Genomic DNA, 19,677 nt, shown 5'->3' on the forward strand with positions numbered 1-19,677 from the left:
ACATGCGTATATCACATATCAAATACTTGTTTCTTGTTGTTATAAAGCTATTTGACAAATATCAACACATTAGAATAAGCAGGAATCTGATTCAACTCGATGAAATAATTCAAGCAGTTTAAAATGGAATTTCAAGAGGTCAATAAATTTTTTTTTCAGATATCGGAAGATGGAAAATTCTGGGGTTTGCATGCGAGATGATCGTTCGTAAAATCACAGGACATCAAAGAAGGCCGAGTTTACTGGGGAACATAATAGGCCCTACCTGACATAACTCAACTGAAATATGGTTCGTGTCTCAGGAAGGAAATGTAAAGTGGTCTCAGTTCCGGGAACTGACCGGAGAATTCCGCTTGTGCTACCATTTTCCACCCTCTCATTACTCCTACGCCCCACTTCCGCAGTCAGTCCTCTTCCGGTCTTTCCGGTGGTAGGAGATTTTGTCATGAATTAAGGGAGAATCTGCATCCATTTCAACCACTTGGGCTTCAGTTAAGTACAACAAAAAATAATTTTAAAATTTGATAAAATCAGATTTCTTGTACAGAGCTGGATCCGAAGGTTGTAAAGATGATGATTGTAATTTGATATTCAACGAGATCACGGAATTAGGACCCAAAGGATCGTAGGAAATAAAAGAATGAGGTAGCCAAGTGCCATTTTTTGCCATTTCAATTGGAGTTGTATGTGTAAAGAAATGTCAAACTTTGAGGAGCAGTAGAACCAGAAAAAGTAAGTTAGACATATGCTGATTTTCTTTGAATAAAAGATAGTTCTTTTGCATATAGAAAATTTCAATTTTCATTCATCTATCGCGAACAGTTTAGATTTGATAATATGATTTTTTCCGCGAAGGTCCGAATTTTCCAATTTGCAATCGAACATAACTTGAAAAATAATTTTTTTTTAAAATATCTGTTTGCATATTCGTCATCTTCGACCTCGTATTAGTCGACAGTATAAATTTGGTTGCGATCGGAGACCAAAAATATTTTTCAAAAAAATCGCAATTTTTCCATGCATATGTATGGAAAATTTGAAAAATTTTCAATTTTCCCAATTTCCACCAAAACTGGAGTATTTACTAATTCGAGGACGTCAATCACGAATATGCAAACAGAATTTAGCTGAAAGGATTATTTTTCAAGTTATGGTAGATGGAAAATTTGAAATTTTGGACCTTCGCCGAAAAATTCATAAAATCTAAACTGTTTGCGTTAGGTGAATGAAAGTTAAATTTTTCTATTCGCAAAGGATCAATCTATCATCAAAAAAACCAGCATATGTCCAGTGATTTTTTTCTGGCTGCTACAGCATCTCAAAGTTGACCAATTTTTCCGAAATTTTTCACTAAAAGTGATTTAACTCCTGAAATACTAATTCTGGAAAAAATCTAATTACATATTCGTAATCTACGACGTCAAGTTAGTCGAAAAAATGACCCGGGTCGATATAGTTCGAAAAATATTTTTTTTTTATAATTTCGTCTGCTACTTCTGTTTACCCGCGCCTGCGCGCCACCACTGTTAATATGAAAAAAATCAAAAAATGATTCATTTAGCTATATCTACCCGGGCCATTTTACTGACTAATTCGAGGTCGTAGATCAGGAATATGCAATTAGATTTTTTCTACGATCAGTGTTTTGGGAAATAATTCAGTATGCAGTTTTTACTTTTTCTGTAATTATAAGGCATAGGGGCGGCAGAAGCTGCGTGCGGCCTATACCCTAGGAACGGCTCTGAACACCCCTAAATATATGTAGCAAATACGGTCATATAAACAAATTCATTTTGTGAATGTATATTCGCCCAACAGTTGCAAAGCTTAACTCCCCAACATTTCTAGATAAACCCAGGACGCCCGAGGTTGTTTGACATTTCAGATGGGTAGACCCAGGAAATCAACCGTTTATTTTTGGTCGGTTAGCCAGGAGCTGAAACAAAATATTTTCGCAATTTCGCATGATTTAATCTTTCATATGTTGGTTCTCAGTGGAGGCAACGCTGGAGAGATGCTACTACGTAAAATGAAATGAAATAAGTCGACCTGGAATAATTCCCCGAACACAAAACCTTCGATGGGGAACTCCGTGAAAAACAGCCTGGTGGATGCAGGATAGGAAGGATAATACGCCTAAAGATATTCACGAGTATATTGGTGGTATGATTATTCGTCTAAAATCTAAGTTGAGCAGCATTTAGAGGGAATTGGTATTTTAATAAGCGTTGTAGGAGATTCAATCTGGCAACCACTAAAATGTAGGTAAAGTTATTTCAAAGTACACCTTATTTATATCTTCGCAAATGTTTGATTCGTTTTTATGTGTCAACTGGATGTGAAGAACCTTTTCCCTATTATTTAAGAAAAAAAGTCATAGATATATCGAGATACAATCTATGTATATGCTTGGTCTGCCTTCAGGACAAGAATGGATATATCTATACTCAATGGTGATCTTTATGCGTTGGGAGAATTCTTTCAGTAAGATCCCCAAATTTCCATTGCTGAAAATTGGAAAAAGAATGGGTAAGATATGCAAATAAAGAAAAATTAGAGCAAAGGGACACTAGGGACAGACGAAATAAATAACTTGAAATGTTAATGTATTCGGGTATGCAACAAATTTTATCTGCTGAGAAAAGAAAAACCTATCTATTATTAGTAAAGTGTGTCCCACAATAAGTGCAGAGCGGTTCACAATACTCCCCTAACGAAAGGGATTCAGAGATCTGGAATACCTAACAGTAGTATTATTCACTTTGTTGAAAATATCACGTGTACCACGGATTCAACCATGAATAAGAAAAAGATGCAACCAACTTTTGGTTGAAAAAATACTAAATAAATGAGATTTGAGAAATTTTATGATTACGTAAAAGATGCAGCAGCACTGATTAAGAAAACTGAACAGGGAAGAAGCTTTAATACAATTTATCATGAAGAGTTGAGAGCTGGTGAAAATAGGAAGCTTGTAGTATGATTTGATGAACAGAAGATGGGAATGAACAAAAATAATAAGCTCGGAAAATGTAAAATCAAGAATTTATAAATATCAGACACAATAACATTATAAAAATCAAAGGAATCAGATGAACAGGATTACTTAGCAAATGGAAATAGTTTGAAGGGTAAGGAATTCAAAAAAGAAAATACATTGATCAAAAAACTTAAATTTTGACTTGATTACAGTCAGCTACAGGCGACTTCAGAAGGAAAATATTCCTCAGGAACTTGAGTAAACGTACAAGAAGAAATCCCACTGCGTGAAAAACTCGATGGAAACTTCTTGGGGCCGCTCGATGGAAATCTCGACCGGAACTAGAGTCGGCAATAAATAAAAAGACGGTTTTTCATGCGGCCAGAAGGCGTGCATTTTTATTGCCTGAAAACTGGCCGTTTAAATTAAATGTAAAGATAGCGACTCCAGTCAGGCAACCGAATACGGGACCCTGTGTTTCTGCATGTGTGGCTTGCCCTCTCGGGTGGGCCTTGTTGCAAATCAGCTCTCCGAGTTCTGATTACATCGGGGTGTATTTTGCGAATTAACTTTTATGGCCGAAAAAGTCCGTGTAAACTTTTGGAATTGCAGGCCGTAAATCTCCGGTTGTTTAGGAATCGTTGGGAAGGATAAGGAGATTTCGAAAAAAAAACAAAGGTCTGCTCGTTTTGCGAAGGAATAGAATATGGATTTGGATGACGAATCGACGTGTTCATTCAGAACTCACAACTAGATACAAAGAAATCTAATAGATGCAGAACATTAGAAGGGGGTTAAAGGTTTTCCTCAGAGGGCTCAGTATTGTTGCCTATGCTCCATACAAAAAAATCGAGAAAAAAGGCTTTGCAGATAACAGGTAATGACCTGTCATCATCATCTTCATAGGTGTGGACAGAAAATGTTTCCCAGAAAGTGTAAACCAACTCCAAAGACAACAATTGTCTCTACCAAAACGTTTTCTCATGGGGCCCAGTTGTAGGCGTGGATTTTAAGCAGAGGTTGAGTGGCAGACCAAGATCTTTTTTGCCTCCATCAAAGCTCTGTCACCCCTACGTCGTCTACAGCTCCCCGTTCAGTTCCAATAAAGAGTTACTCATCAGAAGATGACTTCCAGTATCTGGGATGGCTTTATGGAGGTAACTTTCTCGACAAGTTTCTCGTCAAAACCATTTTTTCCCTTGTCAAAAGATTCTATATTCAATTCTGGTCCTGACAACTCTCTTGGGGAAAACATTGTAGATAGATACTCCTACAACAATATAGCACCTCGTAGAGATAAATTCCATGTTGCTGAATCTACATAATTCTAGTCTTCTTCAGGCTTGATTTATATACCTATTGCTGCACATACTCTCATTAATGTTAATTAGTGCTAGTTTGAATCCACATACTGTTTGGTTTTGGTGTCTTCTATCCATCTTTTTCGAAGCCCCCAACGCTTTTTTGATTGATCGTGGTCGCTCTTTTACTGCACTAACTGGTGCAAAAGCTCCATATGATTGTTCGTTAGCTTCGTTATCTTTTTTGCTCCTGTATTGAGTTTTATTTTCTGAATACGCTGAAACCAAGTTTGGATTCTTCCATAACTCATTGATGAGTTGTCCTGAGACGCTTTGCACTTCTTCGCACCAATGTTACACTTCTAAGCCGTCATTGTTCTACCCTCATACAAAAAATCAATCATGATTACTCCATGGCAATCCTAAAAAGAAGCAAGAACTTTTCCAGCAGATTTTTGGACACGAAACTTCTTAGGCCTTGAAGAACCAGAGTGTCGCCATTCCATCGATTGTTGCTTTGTTTCTGGATCGTAGAAATGTACCCATTTCTCATCCATAGTAATAATTCGGGGTAAGAAGTCTTCATCGTTTTCAAATCGAGCACAGATCGAACGCGATGCTTCTACCCTTGCACGCTTTTGGTCAACATTCAAACATTTGGGAACCCATTTTGCAGCAATTTTTCTCATGTCCAAATTGACGTGGACTACCTATATGATGAACGCGTTCGTATGAAATATTCAGTGCTTTAAATATCCGTTTTAGCCTAATTCGACGGTCTGATAAAATCATGTCATGAACTGCATCGATATTTTCGAGGACTGACACAGACACTGGCCTTCCCGATCAGTCATCATCTTCAATGAAGATGATGAAGCTTGCAGTCCAATTTTTCACGGTCGCATTCGAAGGACATTGATCACCAAGGGTATTAAGCATATCTTCGTAAATCTGCTTAGCTCTTAACCCTTTTAATTTCTTGATGATAGTTCCAATTTTTCGATTTTCACAGTTTTGGTGGACGTCTTCTTTCTTTTAATTTATTGCGTAACTCTGGTTTACTTTTTTTACTTCACACTGACACTTCTAATGCGTTATTGTTCGTTGCTATGGTAACGAAATATTTTTTTTATCCATGGAACTGGTCTAGGCCAGCTAGATATGGATACATCCTCGTAAGTCGTCCCTACTCATGCTCGTGGTCTTGTTTAGATTTATTTTTAGTCCTATCCGTAGGGATACCCTTCGTGGATTTTATAATTTATTGGAGTTTCTGCTGATATTTAGTATAGGTATATTGAGTAAAATTCCTAGTTTTCTCCAACAACTCTAAGTGATTGGTCGTCAATCTCATGCAGACTAAAGTCATTATAATAACAACAAAAAATGATTACCCACATCGTACACATTCAGACAAAATGCGAGGTTCTCATCCCATAACACCCCACAAATAAAGCCATATCGCTATCGTTGCGAAACTCAACCGACCAGGCAATAGAAAAATAGAGGTTGCATAAGTTTATTATTCAATTTGAGGTCCCAATGGAGTCGTCAGCTTTATAACTCCGCGGTCATCTTAGAGCCTGACCGATGGCCAGTTTCATTTCCATATCTTTTACGAGTTTTTGGGGAGTTGAAAGCCACTTACGGACCGGTCAGTCTTGAATTGTTTTCGTCTAACACCCTCTTGAGAGACGCTGCGGAGGCTTCAATATTCGATATTAGTTTATGCATGCAAATTACTTTCTTGACCGTGTACGCTCGATTTAGCAATCTTGGGGTGCATATTCTGCTCGTGTTTTCAATACTATCTGAGGGAGAGACGGGGAATGGTATTGTAGACGTGGGTTCTATAGAAAGCACATAATTCCTACTGATGTGACGAAAAAATGAAGCAATTCTAGAGAATACCTTTGGAGGAAGCTTCTCGCAAACAAACATGGCTTTAGCTAGCTCTAGTGAGTAGACGTGACAGATATTGGAATTTCGAATGAGTATATTTTTCCATTGTTCCCTCCATAAAAATACAGGATGTGAATCAAGGGACATCATTTTGGCATGTTGGATAGTTGATGAAAAAACTATACGAGGATATATTGAAAAATTCTTAGCCTACTATAGAACCAAACAAAATTTCAATGTCAAAATATTTTATTACTTAACATATTCTCTTCTTAATTGGACACATTTTTATTACAGCGAACCTGCAACGTCTCTAGACCTTTAAAAAAAATTGTTCTTCTTGCTCTGCAAAGCAGACCTCCACAGCTTTTATTACCTCCTCGTTGGAAGAAAATTTACGACCTTTCAAACTTTTATTCATTTGAGGAAAGAGATGATAGTCGGATGGAGCCAATTCTGGTGAATAAGGGGGGTGTTTTATTAATTCAAACCCTAAATCACGAATTTTTTTAATGGCAACATGCGATTTGGGTGCAGGAGCGTTTTCCTGCAAAAACAAAACACCTTTGGATAGCTTTCCGCGTCTTTTCTCTTTAATTTTTCCCGTAGAGTGGTCAGTAATGTCGAATAGTGATCTCCGGTTCTTGTTCTACCCTTATCTAAAAATTCAATCCATGGCAATCGCAAAAAACTGGAACGAGGACTTTTCCAGCAGATTTTTGGACACCAAACTTCTTAGGTCTTAGAGAACAAGAGTGTCGACATTCCATCGATTGCTGCTTTGTTTCTGAATCGTAGGAATGTACCCAAGTCTCATCCATAGTAATAATTCGGTTTAAGAAGTCTACATCGTTTTCAAATCGAGCACAGATCGAACGCGATGCTTCTACCCTTGCACGCTTTTGGTCAACATTCAAACATTCGGGTATCCATTTTGCAGCAATTTTTCTCATGTCCAAATTGACGTGAACTATATGATGAACTCGTTCGTATGAAATATTCAGTGCTTCAGATATCCATTTTATCCCAATTCGATAGTCTGATAAAATCATGTCATGAACTGCATCGATATTTTCGGGGACACAGAAACTGGCCTTCCCGATCGGTCATCATCTTCAATGGAAAATTTACCTCTTTTCAAACTTGCAGTCCAATTTTTGACGGTCGCATACGAAGGACATTTATCACCAAGGGTATTAAGCAAATCTTCGTGAATCTGCTCAACTCTTAACCCTTTTAAATTTAGGTATTTGATGATGGCTCGATACTCCAATTTTTCGATTTTCCCAATTTCGGTGGACATCTTCTTTCTTTTAATTTATTGCATAACTCTGGTTTACGTTTTTGACCTCAAACTTCACACTGACACTTCTAATGAGTTTTTGTTCGTTGCTATGGTAACGCAATATTTATTATCATAGACATATAGTCTCTATGTCTATGCTTTTTATGCATGGAACTGGCTAACTAGATATCAATACATCCTCATATACTTTGTATAGAATATGAAGAGGATTTTGTGAGACATTTAACCCCCTTGAATGTAACTGCTACCTGAAGTCATCGTATTTTATTGGAAAATAAAACTGGCCAAGCTGTATCTCTAGGAGAGCCAAAAACACTCTTTCTACCTGAGATTTATGAAATTGAAAGCCTTGGGACTTTACATTTGGTTTTGACGCAACTGAAACCCAACGATCCCCATCAAATTCGGGTATTGTATCGGAAATCCAACTTCCAGGGCAGCAAACTCCCAGGACGAGGTAATTTTTAACGACCTCCCATGCATCAGAAAAGGACGAATGAGTCAGTTTGTACGTCCTTTGCCATTTCCATCAGCCGCTAACTTATTCCAGGACAAATTTGGAAGGCACTTTCATCAATGGCTGTTCTCCATCGGCAAACAGGTGCTCCGCATTTTTGCCGCAGATTCCTTAATGCTCGTTCGACGTTCGTCGCGGCGGCAGGGCGGTGGGACGGGGGGGGGGATCTGTGTGGAGATAAGAATCAACTTAGTCTCCTGCTCTTCACCCGACAACTCCCAGTCAATAAGAAACGGTTGGGATTCACCCACCTCTTGCATAAAGTCATGAGTTCATCTCGTTTGATTGAAATCCTCCATCTATTTGAAAAACCCCACACCACGCCACGTTTTCATTGTTTTAGCGGGCTCATGCATACTTCATGCGGCCCTTAGAATGTGAGGTTTCCACTCTTTTCCGCTTCTGGTCTGTTTGGACCGTATAATATAATGTACTTACTCTTACGTAATAGATTGGACGAGGTGAGTAATTGAATATTTTCTTTTTATTTGGTGGAAAAATTCCACTATTCCCTTATATACACTGGCATAAATATGGATGAAGGGGAAACGGAGCACCTGGTACTTCATTTGGAGGAATATGTATGATACTACGAACCGAAAAATTGGACAGTTCACCATAATTAATCTGTTGGCAAAAATTCAAGACATTTACCTAAATGCTATAAGGATACCAACGCTATGGAATTTCCTCCATATAGAAGAAGGAACAAGCTATAATGTTGTCATCTGACAGTTCTCCCAACTTTTTGCCATAAATTCTAGGAGTTATATCTGTCAATCTGTGTACCTACCCCTTTATGGTGTTTGCTTTGCGATTTCGTATTGGTGTATTCCCTTTCCCATTCTTCCCTTCTACATAGCCTCGTGATTAAGTTCTTCTCAATGCTGAATGTGAAGATAGATAATGCCTAATACACTGCGCAAAAATATTAACGAACATTATGGAAATCTCAAATTTATTCTACAACTGAAGGTGTTCTCAATGATAATTATTTTTATCAGAATTATGCATGCATATGTTATCCACTTTCAACGGTTTTCTTCAATACAGATGTTTTTTCCCAGCAGGAATAAAAAAGATGATATTATCAGATTCTGAATGTATTGACTCCATTCTAAAATAAGTTGTTCTCGATCAATTCTAGTGATCAATAGTTTTTCTTTCGTTTGATTTTCTACACTCGATCGCTATGCAACACGAAACACGCAGTTTGATCCAAGAGGAATGTGCGCAAGCGGTAGTTTTGCGAGAAGAAGGGTGGACCTACACAAGAATTGCAGAAAGGTTTGGAGTTTCCCATACAAGTGTGTCCAGAATGTTCCAGCGATTCAGGGAGACAGGTATGAATGTCCGAAGACCAGGACAGGGTAGACCACGGGTAACAACTGCCATTCAAGAACGATACTTGAGAGTTTCTTCGTTGAGACAACGGTTTGCAACCGCTCGCCTCCTTCAAATTCAGCTTGAGCAAACTCATGAGGTGCAAATTAGCACTCAGACAATAAGAAATCGCCTCAGAGAATATGCTTTAAGGCCTCGTGTCGCGGCAAGAGGCCCAGCTCTTACCCCAGCCCATCGAAGGGCGCGTTTGGATTTTGTGAGAGAGCATATCCATTGGGAAGAGACCGATTGGGAAAGAGTTCTCTTCACAGATGAGTCTAGATTCTGCCTCTACCATTGTGATCGACGTTCCCTTGTATACAGACGTCCCTATATGAAAGATATGCTCAGTGCAATTTCCTGAATACTACTGGTTTCGGGGGAGGATCGATTATGGTATGGGGTGGAATATCTTTGACTGCTCGCACAGACCTAGTGGTCGTTGATCATGGAGCTATGAATGCTGATAAGTATATAAGGAACATTCTTGAAGAGCATGTAGTGCCATTTGCCCCATACATTGGTGAAAATTTCATTTTTATGGACGATAATGTCAGACCCCATCGTGCGCGCATCGTTCAGTAGTACCTTGAAGAGGTTGAAATCTCTCGAAAGGAATGGCCAGCAAGAAGTCCAGATCTCAATCCGATTGAGCAGGTTTGGGACAACCTCAATAGAAGGCTGAGAATTTCAGAAAATCATCCAGCTACTCTTAATGACTTAGGAATCCAACTCGGAGAAATCTGGGAAGGATTAGATCAGAACATTTTAACATCACTCATTTTGAGTATGAACCGTCGTTGCCGAGCTGTAATTAACGCAAGGGGTGGAAATACCAAGTATTAAATCACTTATCAAAATTTCAGTATTTTGAAAATTGTTCATTTCTCTTCTTTCACTAAGATTCGGTGAAATCCTGAATTTTTCTTCCATTTAATGTGTCTTGTTTCGTTCAAAACCTTTCCGAGAGAACATAAAAAATAAGCTATAAAGTCAATGTAGAGTTAACTTCCATTGAAATTGAGATTTTCAGAATGTGCGTTAATTTTTTTGCGCTGTATAGTTAAGCAATATTAGGAAAAGCTTGGAAGCCATATGCTATATTTTGTGAATCAGAAGAACCTAATGGCCCTTGTGAAAGTGAAAATAATTTCCATGAACAGACACTTCAAGTCTTTATATGTGAGATGAAAGGACACCTCCTTACAAATTACATTCAAATACTCTCGGAATCAGCCAATTATACGTTGACTCAATAGCTTTCCTTTTTCCTCAGAACTCTACTTGAAGAAGGCGAAAAACACCATAGATTCTTATCCTGAATGTTTGAAAAATTTGTTCACATTTGAAAATATTCCCCGAGTGAAATTGGAAAAAATGTCTGAGGACAGGAAGAGGCCCGATTACAAGCATCCTTCTTGTTTTCTGTCCGAAGGTTCTCTGTGAAGTAAGTGAAACGTCAGCACCAGAATACTCCAGTATAAATCAGGGCATAATAATGTTGCCATATCCAGAAATCCCCCTCGAATAAATCAGGGACTGATTAAGTCAAGTGTTTTAGGTAGTTAGATAGGAGAAAGCGTATTCACCACTCCAAATGACATAAGACCGTGTTACCGATTCTTTTTCCAGGGAAAATTTATTAACTGGAAGCAGTTCTGACGGCTATGATAAATGGGTGCTAAAATTTATACTGCACCGCAAAAAGCTAAACTATTGCTGGATATTTATGGTTTTAGAATTTCTCCGCATTTTCATCCGATTCATCGAAGGCAGCAATCGAGGAATGATAGCATTCTCTTTGTATATCTTCGGTGCATTTAGATTTTCCACTCAACACTTACTTATAATCGTTATGATGTCCACGTTTTGTGAGGATGTTTGTCTTCAATTCTCCATCGAAACCGATCTAAAGCCAATGGTTTATGAATTACAAAATACTTACTTTGACATATTGGGTATTCTAAAAATAGCACTCACATTTGAAGAATATTTTGTAGGTTTAAGAACTGAAAATAGTTATTTTTCTACGCCGGTACATTTTTACTTTCTTTTCAGTGCTCATTATTTCAGTTAGGAATGTTCACTTTCCGCACTTGTAAGGAAAACAACTAAAATCTGCACCTATGCGTTTTTACCTTCTTTCCCGCATACATTTCAGTTTCCATTTGGAAAGTTCCCGCACTAGTGCATGAAAGTTATACTTAAGGAACTGAAATAGGTGGAGTAAAAGGAATTTTGTTGAACTTCTTATTACCATTCAGTCAATTTTAGATGAGGCAGAGGTGTATTCATCAACTGCCTTGTTTTGAACTCAGAATACATCATTATTGAGCGCTAAAATGATAATTACTACAGCTGTAACATCATAGGAATATCAGGATGACTTCTACCTCTAATTGGTCATTGTCGGACCCAATTTCCCTGAAATTAACTCATCCTCTCTTTCTCAATTGAATATTTTCGACAAATTTCATCGAGATATAACAGATTAGAGCTAATACAATTAAGCCAAACAGCAGGTGAGTGATCTGACTAAGCTTTGCAAAATGTAAATTCCGGCAGAAGCAGGGCTCGAAAATACGCTACCAGGATTAAGTCCCCCAGAACTGGGATTTTGCGACACTTTATTCCGAATCTATAATAAATGAGCGTGAAGAAGCAAATAAAGAATTGCGAAATTTACATTAGGTGCAAGGAGTAGGTATTTCAAATTAAAGAAGTATGAATTTAGAATATATGACTAAGAAACCCTTTTATTTCTTAAGAAAAATGACGTAAGCACTGACGAGTAATCAAGAACTTATTCGAATTCATGACCAGGGTAGTCAGGTCACCCATCCCAGGTATATACTGACCTCACCCATTGCTGCTCGGTCCCCTCAAAAAACAAAATGATTCTCAAACAATCTACTGATTTTTCCACCATTTAAAAGAAAAGGACCTTAAAATCCTAATTTTCGAAAAGTGCTGCGCTAGACAATGTATACATTTCGAGGATATCTAGAGGGCCGTATGGAATAAAGAAAAAAACTTCTAAAGCACAAATATTGTTGTGCTGGCCAATTTTTTGAGAAAAATTATTCGAACTTTATCCCAGAAAATTGTGGAGAATTATTGCCCACTCATCTTATTGGGACAACTCTGTATATGTGTTTTTATTTGACTGTCGTTGTTGGATACCTCTGTGACGATACTTCTTTACCCAATCTAATTTGTTATTTGGAACAGGTTAAAAAAAAACATTTTGTCAGATAAAAATTTATTATCAGTCGTTAGTTAAAAGGTTGCACTATTATGACTAGCAATAATACTTAAATTATATAAAATAACAACAGAAAGAGACACAACACAAGATTATAAACTATGGAAATATTAAAAAAGTTGAAAACCAATCAACACTGATAACAGGATAACAAAACAAATTTGTAGTAGGCGTTCATAAAATATTGCACAAGGAATTTTCACCGATTTTCGGTATAAATTGCATAAAAAATAGTAGCTATATCAAATTGTATAAGGAAGAATATTTAAGGCACTTTTTCAGAGGTACTGTTCGATGTTCGCGATTGCATATACATATAACTATACTGAAAATATGAAGAATATATTTGGTAACATGGATGAAACTTCAAAACAATAGATTTGGCTGCAGAAATGTATTGGCGAAGATTTCATAGAAAAAAATTTTTTTTCAAGAACTAGTGCTAACAAGGAAAATATAACAATGAAAATTCATGATACAATTCCTTTTTCTAAATTTGGTAGGGAAATTCTACTCAATCAAGATGAGGACAGTTTACTGCTTTGCTATAGACCAAATCTATTGGCCTCAGAAGTTATCATACTTCAATGGTTCCACCGTAAAAACTATGGCACATGTAAGAGATGAGAGATCACAACAATCGAGTTAAAAAAATAAAAAAACTTCTATTCTGTTCACTAAATAATGAAACTTTCAGTACTTTCTTGAATAACAGGAATTGATCTGAACATTCTGTACTTTGAAATGTTGTAGTTCATATGAAATTTTCATAAATACTAAAGGCATTATGAGCTCTCAAAAATTGTATTGCAAATATTGGTTTTGAGGCAACCCATATTGAAATTTTGACCGTTGACGCAACAATTTGTGAGGGCGAAAACTTGCTGAGCTTGTTTCAGTGTTTTTAAGCAAACTAAAATACAACACTGTTCATCTTCCAGTTTGACCGCGTTGTTAAGCTGTGATAAATCTAAATAGGTCATCGAGTTATTCGGGATATCCCCACCTATGTTACTTGATTCAGATGAACAATTATTGCAACTGGATTCCGTTGTACATCCGCAATCTTGACATTTGCAAATATCAGCATCAGCTGCCAAAGATTTCAGTAAGTCTGTTTTATTCGACTGATTCGGAGTAGCGTTATTGTTCAACAAATGATCGCTATTATTATTATTGCCTGTGTTGTCTAAAATTTCTTGAAAATTAAAAATATCAAATTCCATATCATTCTGGGGTAAGCTATTCTCCAATGGAGAGATGTCCTGATCAGGTTGAAAGTTGAAGGCATCAATCCAGTTGGGCGCAATTTCTTGATCAGGACCTAAGATTTCGGGTGTGTTCAATTCCCCAGAGTCTTGAACTGAATTCAGTGTATGTTGGGTGACATCAATTCCCTCAGAAAAAGTTTCAGCAGCTGGTTTTCGTTCATTGATTCCTATACCTATGAAATTTCAAGTAGTTAATAGAAAAATTTGAAAAAATTGTAAAATTTACATATCAAATAAACTGAGCAACTCGAATATTTTTCCCATCGAAAGAACCATAACATAGATAATTGAATATTCAAAATAAGCGGCGTGTAGATTAAAAAAAGTAGCTGGTAACTCAGTGGTAGAGCAATCGACCGGCAAACGAGGTCGTGTCCTCCCCTGATAGATACTTTTTTCAGTAATCTACACACTGCCAATTTTTCTCTTTTTGAAATCCATCAAGACAGAGAAGTTCTTTTTCATAAATAATTAAAATCTTGAACTCTTACCCATTTGCCTCACAGCACTATCCAGCATATCCACATCGAAATTATTCACTAAATTAACGTTTAAATTTACGTCGTAAGTATCGATATCAGCCTTCTCTATTTCCATTATGATCGAGTTATCCTCAAGCTTCATCTCAGTATCATTCAAAGTTTCACCATCTTTTCCGTTTTCTACATTCTCGGAACCAATGTTGTATGAAAGCTGAGTGGGAATAGGTTCTGTGGTGTTGACGGTAGCGTAATTCTTGAGAATATTAGCAGTTTCAAATTCATCACTGAAATCGGTCTCGATAACTGCAGCATATCTTGCTGGGTTGATAGTTGCTGTGACAACAGGGGTTGGAAGTTCCAGGTTATTGGTGGTGAATAAGTGAGAAAAATCTATGGTTTGGTGGAGCGGCGATACACCTATCAATAAAAAATTTTGATTTCGAACAATAATATTGAAACGATATTGAAAATCATGAACATTTTCAAGGAAAAAAATTTGATATGCAGTTCATATCAGAGAAATTTCATGCAGTTTTACAATGGGGTTAATAATCTCATTCACACTTGTGAAAAAAAACATGTTTTCATCATTAGTGTCTTTCACAAAGAGTGAATTTACTGAAATCTGTCAAATTCTTGGTTCTCATGATTATGTGATATCAAAAACAAAAGATAAGCAAAAACCTACCTGTTTCTACATGACCTCCTGAGTTGATGAATGGCCAGGTATATCTTTCATTCTCATTCAAATTCATATTGTCACACTGTAAAGCACCAGAATTTATATTATTTGTGACAGTATCACCATTTACTGCAATATTAGTTAATGCTTGCTTTAGAATAACTTTGGTTGTATCTTTGGTTGCATTATTAGCTGCTTCCTGAGCTTTTTGGTGAGTTTTAAGATGTGACTTGAGACTGTGTGGGGTGGAGAATGCTTTGGTACAATGATTTTCCTTGCAGACATATGGACGTTCACCACTGTGAATACGTAAGTGTGTTTTCAAATGATGACTTGCAGTGAATGCTTTTCCACATGTTATTTCCTTACACCTAAGATCAAACAGAATTTAATTTTGCAACTTCCATAATTTCAATGATCTTCTACTCAGTATTGTTTACTCACTTATAAGGCTTCTCTCTGGTATGCGTTCTTATGTGCTTTTTAAGGTCACTGAGAGTGGTAAAATACTTAGAGCAGCCAGTACTTTCACAATTGAAAGTTTGCCCATTATGCAATCTCTCATGAGCTCTAAGCCTATACAAGGTATTGAAAGCTTTATCACAAACCTCATAGTTACATTTGAAGGGTTTGATTTTTGAATGAACTCTTAGGTGAATTTTCAAACTATAAGATGTGAGAAAAGTTTTACCACATTTTTCCTCATTGCACTTGAACTTATATTCACCTGAAAGAGTGATAATGTTGGTAATGGAAATATAAAAAAAAACAGTGGCAATTGTGTACCGTTATGTGCTTTAATGTGTGTCCTCAAATTTCCAACTGTGCTATATGTCCTTGCACAACCTTCAAACATGCATTGATATCTGTTATGTGCATTATCTCTGGATTTTTCTGATGATGTCGCTTCAGTATTTTGTGATTCAAAGGTAGTACTTACGGAGGGTCCCCTCAGTTCTACATAGGACAATAATCTATTTTCACCATTGTATCTGCATTCTCCCAAGCTGAAAATGCATTTCATACTTATATTTTTGTGTGAACTTAAGGAAACCTAACCTAACCTTCCATCGATTTGAAACTATTGACTTACTATTCAACTAACATTGATTAATTATTAATTTCCCGGATTTTACCATCAAAAACTGAATAAAAACTCAAATTTATAAATTTCTCATAATAATAACATCCAATTTCCTAGTAATTGGCGATAAAGCGGTTAGTAAACACTAGACAACTAACTCTTCTTTATAAAAAAGCAAAGCTTGAAAACAGACCTGTCTCTATCAGAATATGTATCGTATTTGCCGATTGTCCTTATTTGGTTTCCTGAATTTTCTTCGACTTTAAAACTCAATTGACCTTGCATATTTTGAATGGAAATTGTTTCATGATGATTTTCGTTGTTCTCAATCCACAAACTCATATTTATCAGGTATTTTCTCGATTATGTACAAACTAAATCCCATGTTTCAAATAAAAAATATTCGGAAAATTATGAAATAATCTAAACTTAGAAAATACATTTTTCATTTTTCAGGAAAATTGGAAATAATAAATTGAAATATTGGAACTACGATTTTTATTATCTATAGCCGAAGACGTCAAATTTCAGTTTTATGGCACTTTTTTGGAAAAAGCCACCAGGAATCTTTTATATGTAATAGCAACATATTTTAAATAATTGCTGACTAGTTATGTATTAGTTAAAGCAGTTCTACGATTTTCACAAGAGAAAAAAATGCAATTCAAAGAACCTTGATTTATTTTATGGTTCTGTGACTCTCAGTAGGTGCAAAGTGCAAAATGATTCAACCTCAAATTTGAAAATGAGAATTTTTTCAACAATTTATTTTTTATTTATATACACATATAACACAGTATATGATGCTGATTCTGCAAAAAGTTTACAAAATTCAATTTCGTCAGTACATGAATAGTAATACAAGAATTCAAATATTGAAAGATGCGTTTGGTTAGTTGACATAAATTGATTTGCTTTTGCTTCATCTTGGGGACTTCCTGCTAATATTAAAATTATTAACAGGTTTGAATCTTGACGAAGGTGCATCATTTCTCCGCAGTGTTACTCGACAAGATCCAGACAGTTTCTTACATGCAATAAAAATGTGTAGAAATCTAGGGTTCACCGATGAGGATATTTTATCGAATCCTAAATTGATAAACAAGAAGCCGATAATAATGGAGCAACAACACATGATTCTAGAAGAAGGAGGTTTCAATAAAATTTCACCACAAATATTGATACAGTGCGTTAAATAGTGTAATGCATTGTTTTACTGATTTTGTTGATCTCAAGATGATTTGAATGAATTGAGTAACAAGATTTCAGGTATTTATCGATTTATCGTAAGAAAGTGGTTGAACTGAAGTTGTGCAACTATATACCAAGTGAAGTTAATGTAGCAGAGTCATTCAGCAAATATTTTGATCCTAAACCAGACGATGGTGTTATAAACATTAACCAGTTCAGTGATGATGATAGGTGGAAAGATGTACATACTGCTCTGCTGAAGTTGTACTTAGGTTTGTGAAATTCAGTGTGTCCAGTTATTAAATCAATCAGACCACAATGCAAAACAATTAACTAGAGTTGTTTATTAGAATAATATTTTATAGGTCATTATGGATTATGGAGATGCTCTTAATATTTTTGTTTTGAATCAATAGGTTGGAGATTACAAGCTACAGAGGAGGAAATAGAAAAATTATTTAGAATACATAGTATTGTGAAGAACAAGAGCATTCGCCTCTTGTGTGAAAATATCAAATTAGCATTACAAGTTGGATTGAGTCTAAAACGCATTCGAACAGCTGGATATATTCTTCATGGCTATCCTAATTATACTAAGGAAGTTCTCAGGGACTACTCTCATATAGCTGGAGGGGATTTGAAAAAGGCTATTCCCAGTTGTCCAAAATTATTAATGATTTCACCTAAGAACTATGCTAAAATTTATGGTTTGTTGAAGGTATTTGTTTAGTTAAATAATTTCTCAAAAACAAATTAAACAGTTTCAATCATTACTTCCAGGAACATAAAATTTCAGATGAAACAATAAGAAACAACTTGAATGTATTTCAGTATGCTCCTCAAACAGTTCAATACCGATTAGAAGAAATTGATAAATCACCTGAATTGAGAATACTGAAACACAATAATAAATTTCTAAATCTAGTTGTTCACCATCAAAGAGCCAAATCAAGACTCAACTATCTACAAGAACTCAAGATGAAGTGTCTACCTTTGAAACTCCTGGGTATTAATTTTTTCGGTTTTAACAAGATAATTCATCAAGATATATTTTTTCTTCATATTGAATAATCAGATGTTTATAGCTATAACGAGTCGCATCGATAAGCATGTCTTAATTGGGGCTGATTTGAATGATTCAAAGGAAGTAGTTGAATTTCTGAAATCTTTACTTAAGTGCAGATCCAAGGATCTCCAGAAAAGTATAAAGAAGCATCCCCATCATTGTTCCGTACCACTAGTGAAAATGGAAGAGACATACAATTATCTCAAAGCCATAAAGTTCACAGATGATGCAATATCTGAAGTTGTTGCAATTCTACTTTATCCCAAGTATGATATATTTTCTTAGATTTTTACCTCTTTTTGTTTTAATAATTAGTTAATTTTTTATTGATTTGCATAATTTCCCATTTGACTTGCAGAGATAACATTAGAGAAATATTGATACATATGAAAAATGATCCAATCTATAAAAAAGCAGAAAATCAGCGTGACAGATTGAATTATGTGTTGTATCAATTGGAAAAAAAATTTCATTTCACAGGAAATGGCATCTGGCCTCAGCCTATGGAGGAGGAAATGGAAGCAACTTAATAAAGAAATTTGATTACTTCCTCTTTTATTTCAAACCGATTATCGGACATTTTACAATATTTGCTCGGTGTTTTGACTCAAAAACAAATTTTCCAAATCAATTGACCATAGACTTTATTAGTCTATGTAAATAACTATCTTAAAATATACAAAAAACCCAGGAGGTGTTTCATAGACAAGTGATTTTTTTTTTAAGAAGACAGAGCTCGTCAAAATAAATCCATCCACCAAAAATATCGACTATTATCAAGTATTCAAGATGGCCGGATTATCATCCCCAGAATTTCGATGCGATTTCATTAAATATTTCAAGTACGGGACTGTGGAAGACAGCGCCGGCCTCGAGAAAATGACCGTACTTTGATGAAGCGTAATTTTTCACAACGGTTTATCCACAGCCGTCTATAGAAGGCTGTGGTTTATCATATTCGAGTCTAATATCTAAAGAATAATGAATTACTCACTAATCTTTGTATCCAAAGTATTCTACGAGGTCATTTGAAAAAATTGTGCGATTTAAGATAAAAACAATGTTTACTGCCGGTCGGACAGACATTATTGAATTTGATCACGAAATCTTCGTTACTGCACCCAACTCGCATAGGTTGCAGTTTCCATGTGCTGCTACTACATAATCAACGCCTGTGGAAGTCAAGAACAGACAAAATAATAAAATTTAAATATGCAAACACACATCGCATATGTACCTTACTGAGG

At 36.0% G+C, this 19,677-nt stretch overlaps 2 protein-coding genes across 5 annotated transcripts; one reads left to right on the top strand and one right to left on the bottom strand.

Annotated features, from left to right (window-relative positions):
- Window positions 1-526: 526 nt before the first annotated feature.
- LOC123311984 (zinc finger protein GLI4-like) lies at window positions 527-19,662 on the bottom strand. 4 transcript variants are annotated; one of them, XR_006537565.1, is made up of 10 exons: window positions 16,367-16,656; window positions 15,876-16,096; window positions 15,534-15,816; window positions 15,096-15,460; window positions 14,417-14,824; window positions 13,359-14,098; window positions 11,761-11,770; window positions 4,631-4,637; window positions 1,068-1,072; window positions 527-538 (listed from the first exon to the last, which is right to left on the bottom strand). XR_006537565.1 is itself a non-coding variant. In XM_044896139.1 (6 exons), exons 1-6 carry the CDS (start codon window positions 19,514-19,516, stop codon window positions 13,440-13,442), a joined length of 2,028 nt encoding a protein of 675 aa, XP_044752074.1. In that variant the 5' UTR covers window positions 19,517-19,662; the 3' UTR covers window positions 12,635-13,439. The 4 variants fall into 4 exon arrangements, 3 of the variants coding, with proteins under 3 accessions (XP_044752074.1, XP_044752073.1, XP_044752075.1); XM_044896139.1 differs by lacking the exons at window positions 527-538; window positions 1,068-1,072; window positions 4,631-4,637; window positions 11,761-11,770; window positions 16,367-16,656 and adding an exon at window positions 19,425-19,662 and having other exon boundaries at window positions 12,635-14,098; XM_044896138.1 differs by lacking the exons at window positions 527-538; window positions 1,068-1,072; window positions 4,631-4,637; window positions 11,761-11,770 and having other exon boundaries at window positions 12,635-14,098.
- Window positions 16,888-18,976, top strand: LOC123311985 (transcription termination factor 5, mitochondrial). The gene is made up of 7 exons (XM_044896142.1): window positions 16,888-17,064; window positions 17,137-17,359; window positions 17,443-17,636; window positions 17,781-18,082; window positions 18,145-18,370; window positions 18,450-18,696; window positions 18,789-18,976. Exons 1-7 carry the CDS (start codon window positions 16,974-16,976, stop codon window positions 18,958-18,960), a joined length of 1,455 nt encoding a protein of 484 aa, XP_044752077.1. The 5' UTR covers window positions 16,888-16,973; the 3' UTR covers window positions 18,961-18,976.
- Window positions 19,663-19,677: the final 15 nt, after the last annotated feature.

The sequence above is a fragment of the Coccinella septempunctata genome, chromosome 4 (genome assembly GCF_907165205.1).
Source record: "Coccinella septempunctata chromosome 4, icCocSept1.1, whole genome shotgun sequence".
Classification (NCBI taxonomy): domain Eukaryota; kingdom Metazoa; phylum Arthropoda; class Insecta; order Coleoptera; family Coccinellidae; genus Coccinella; species Coccinella septempunctata.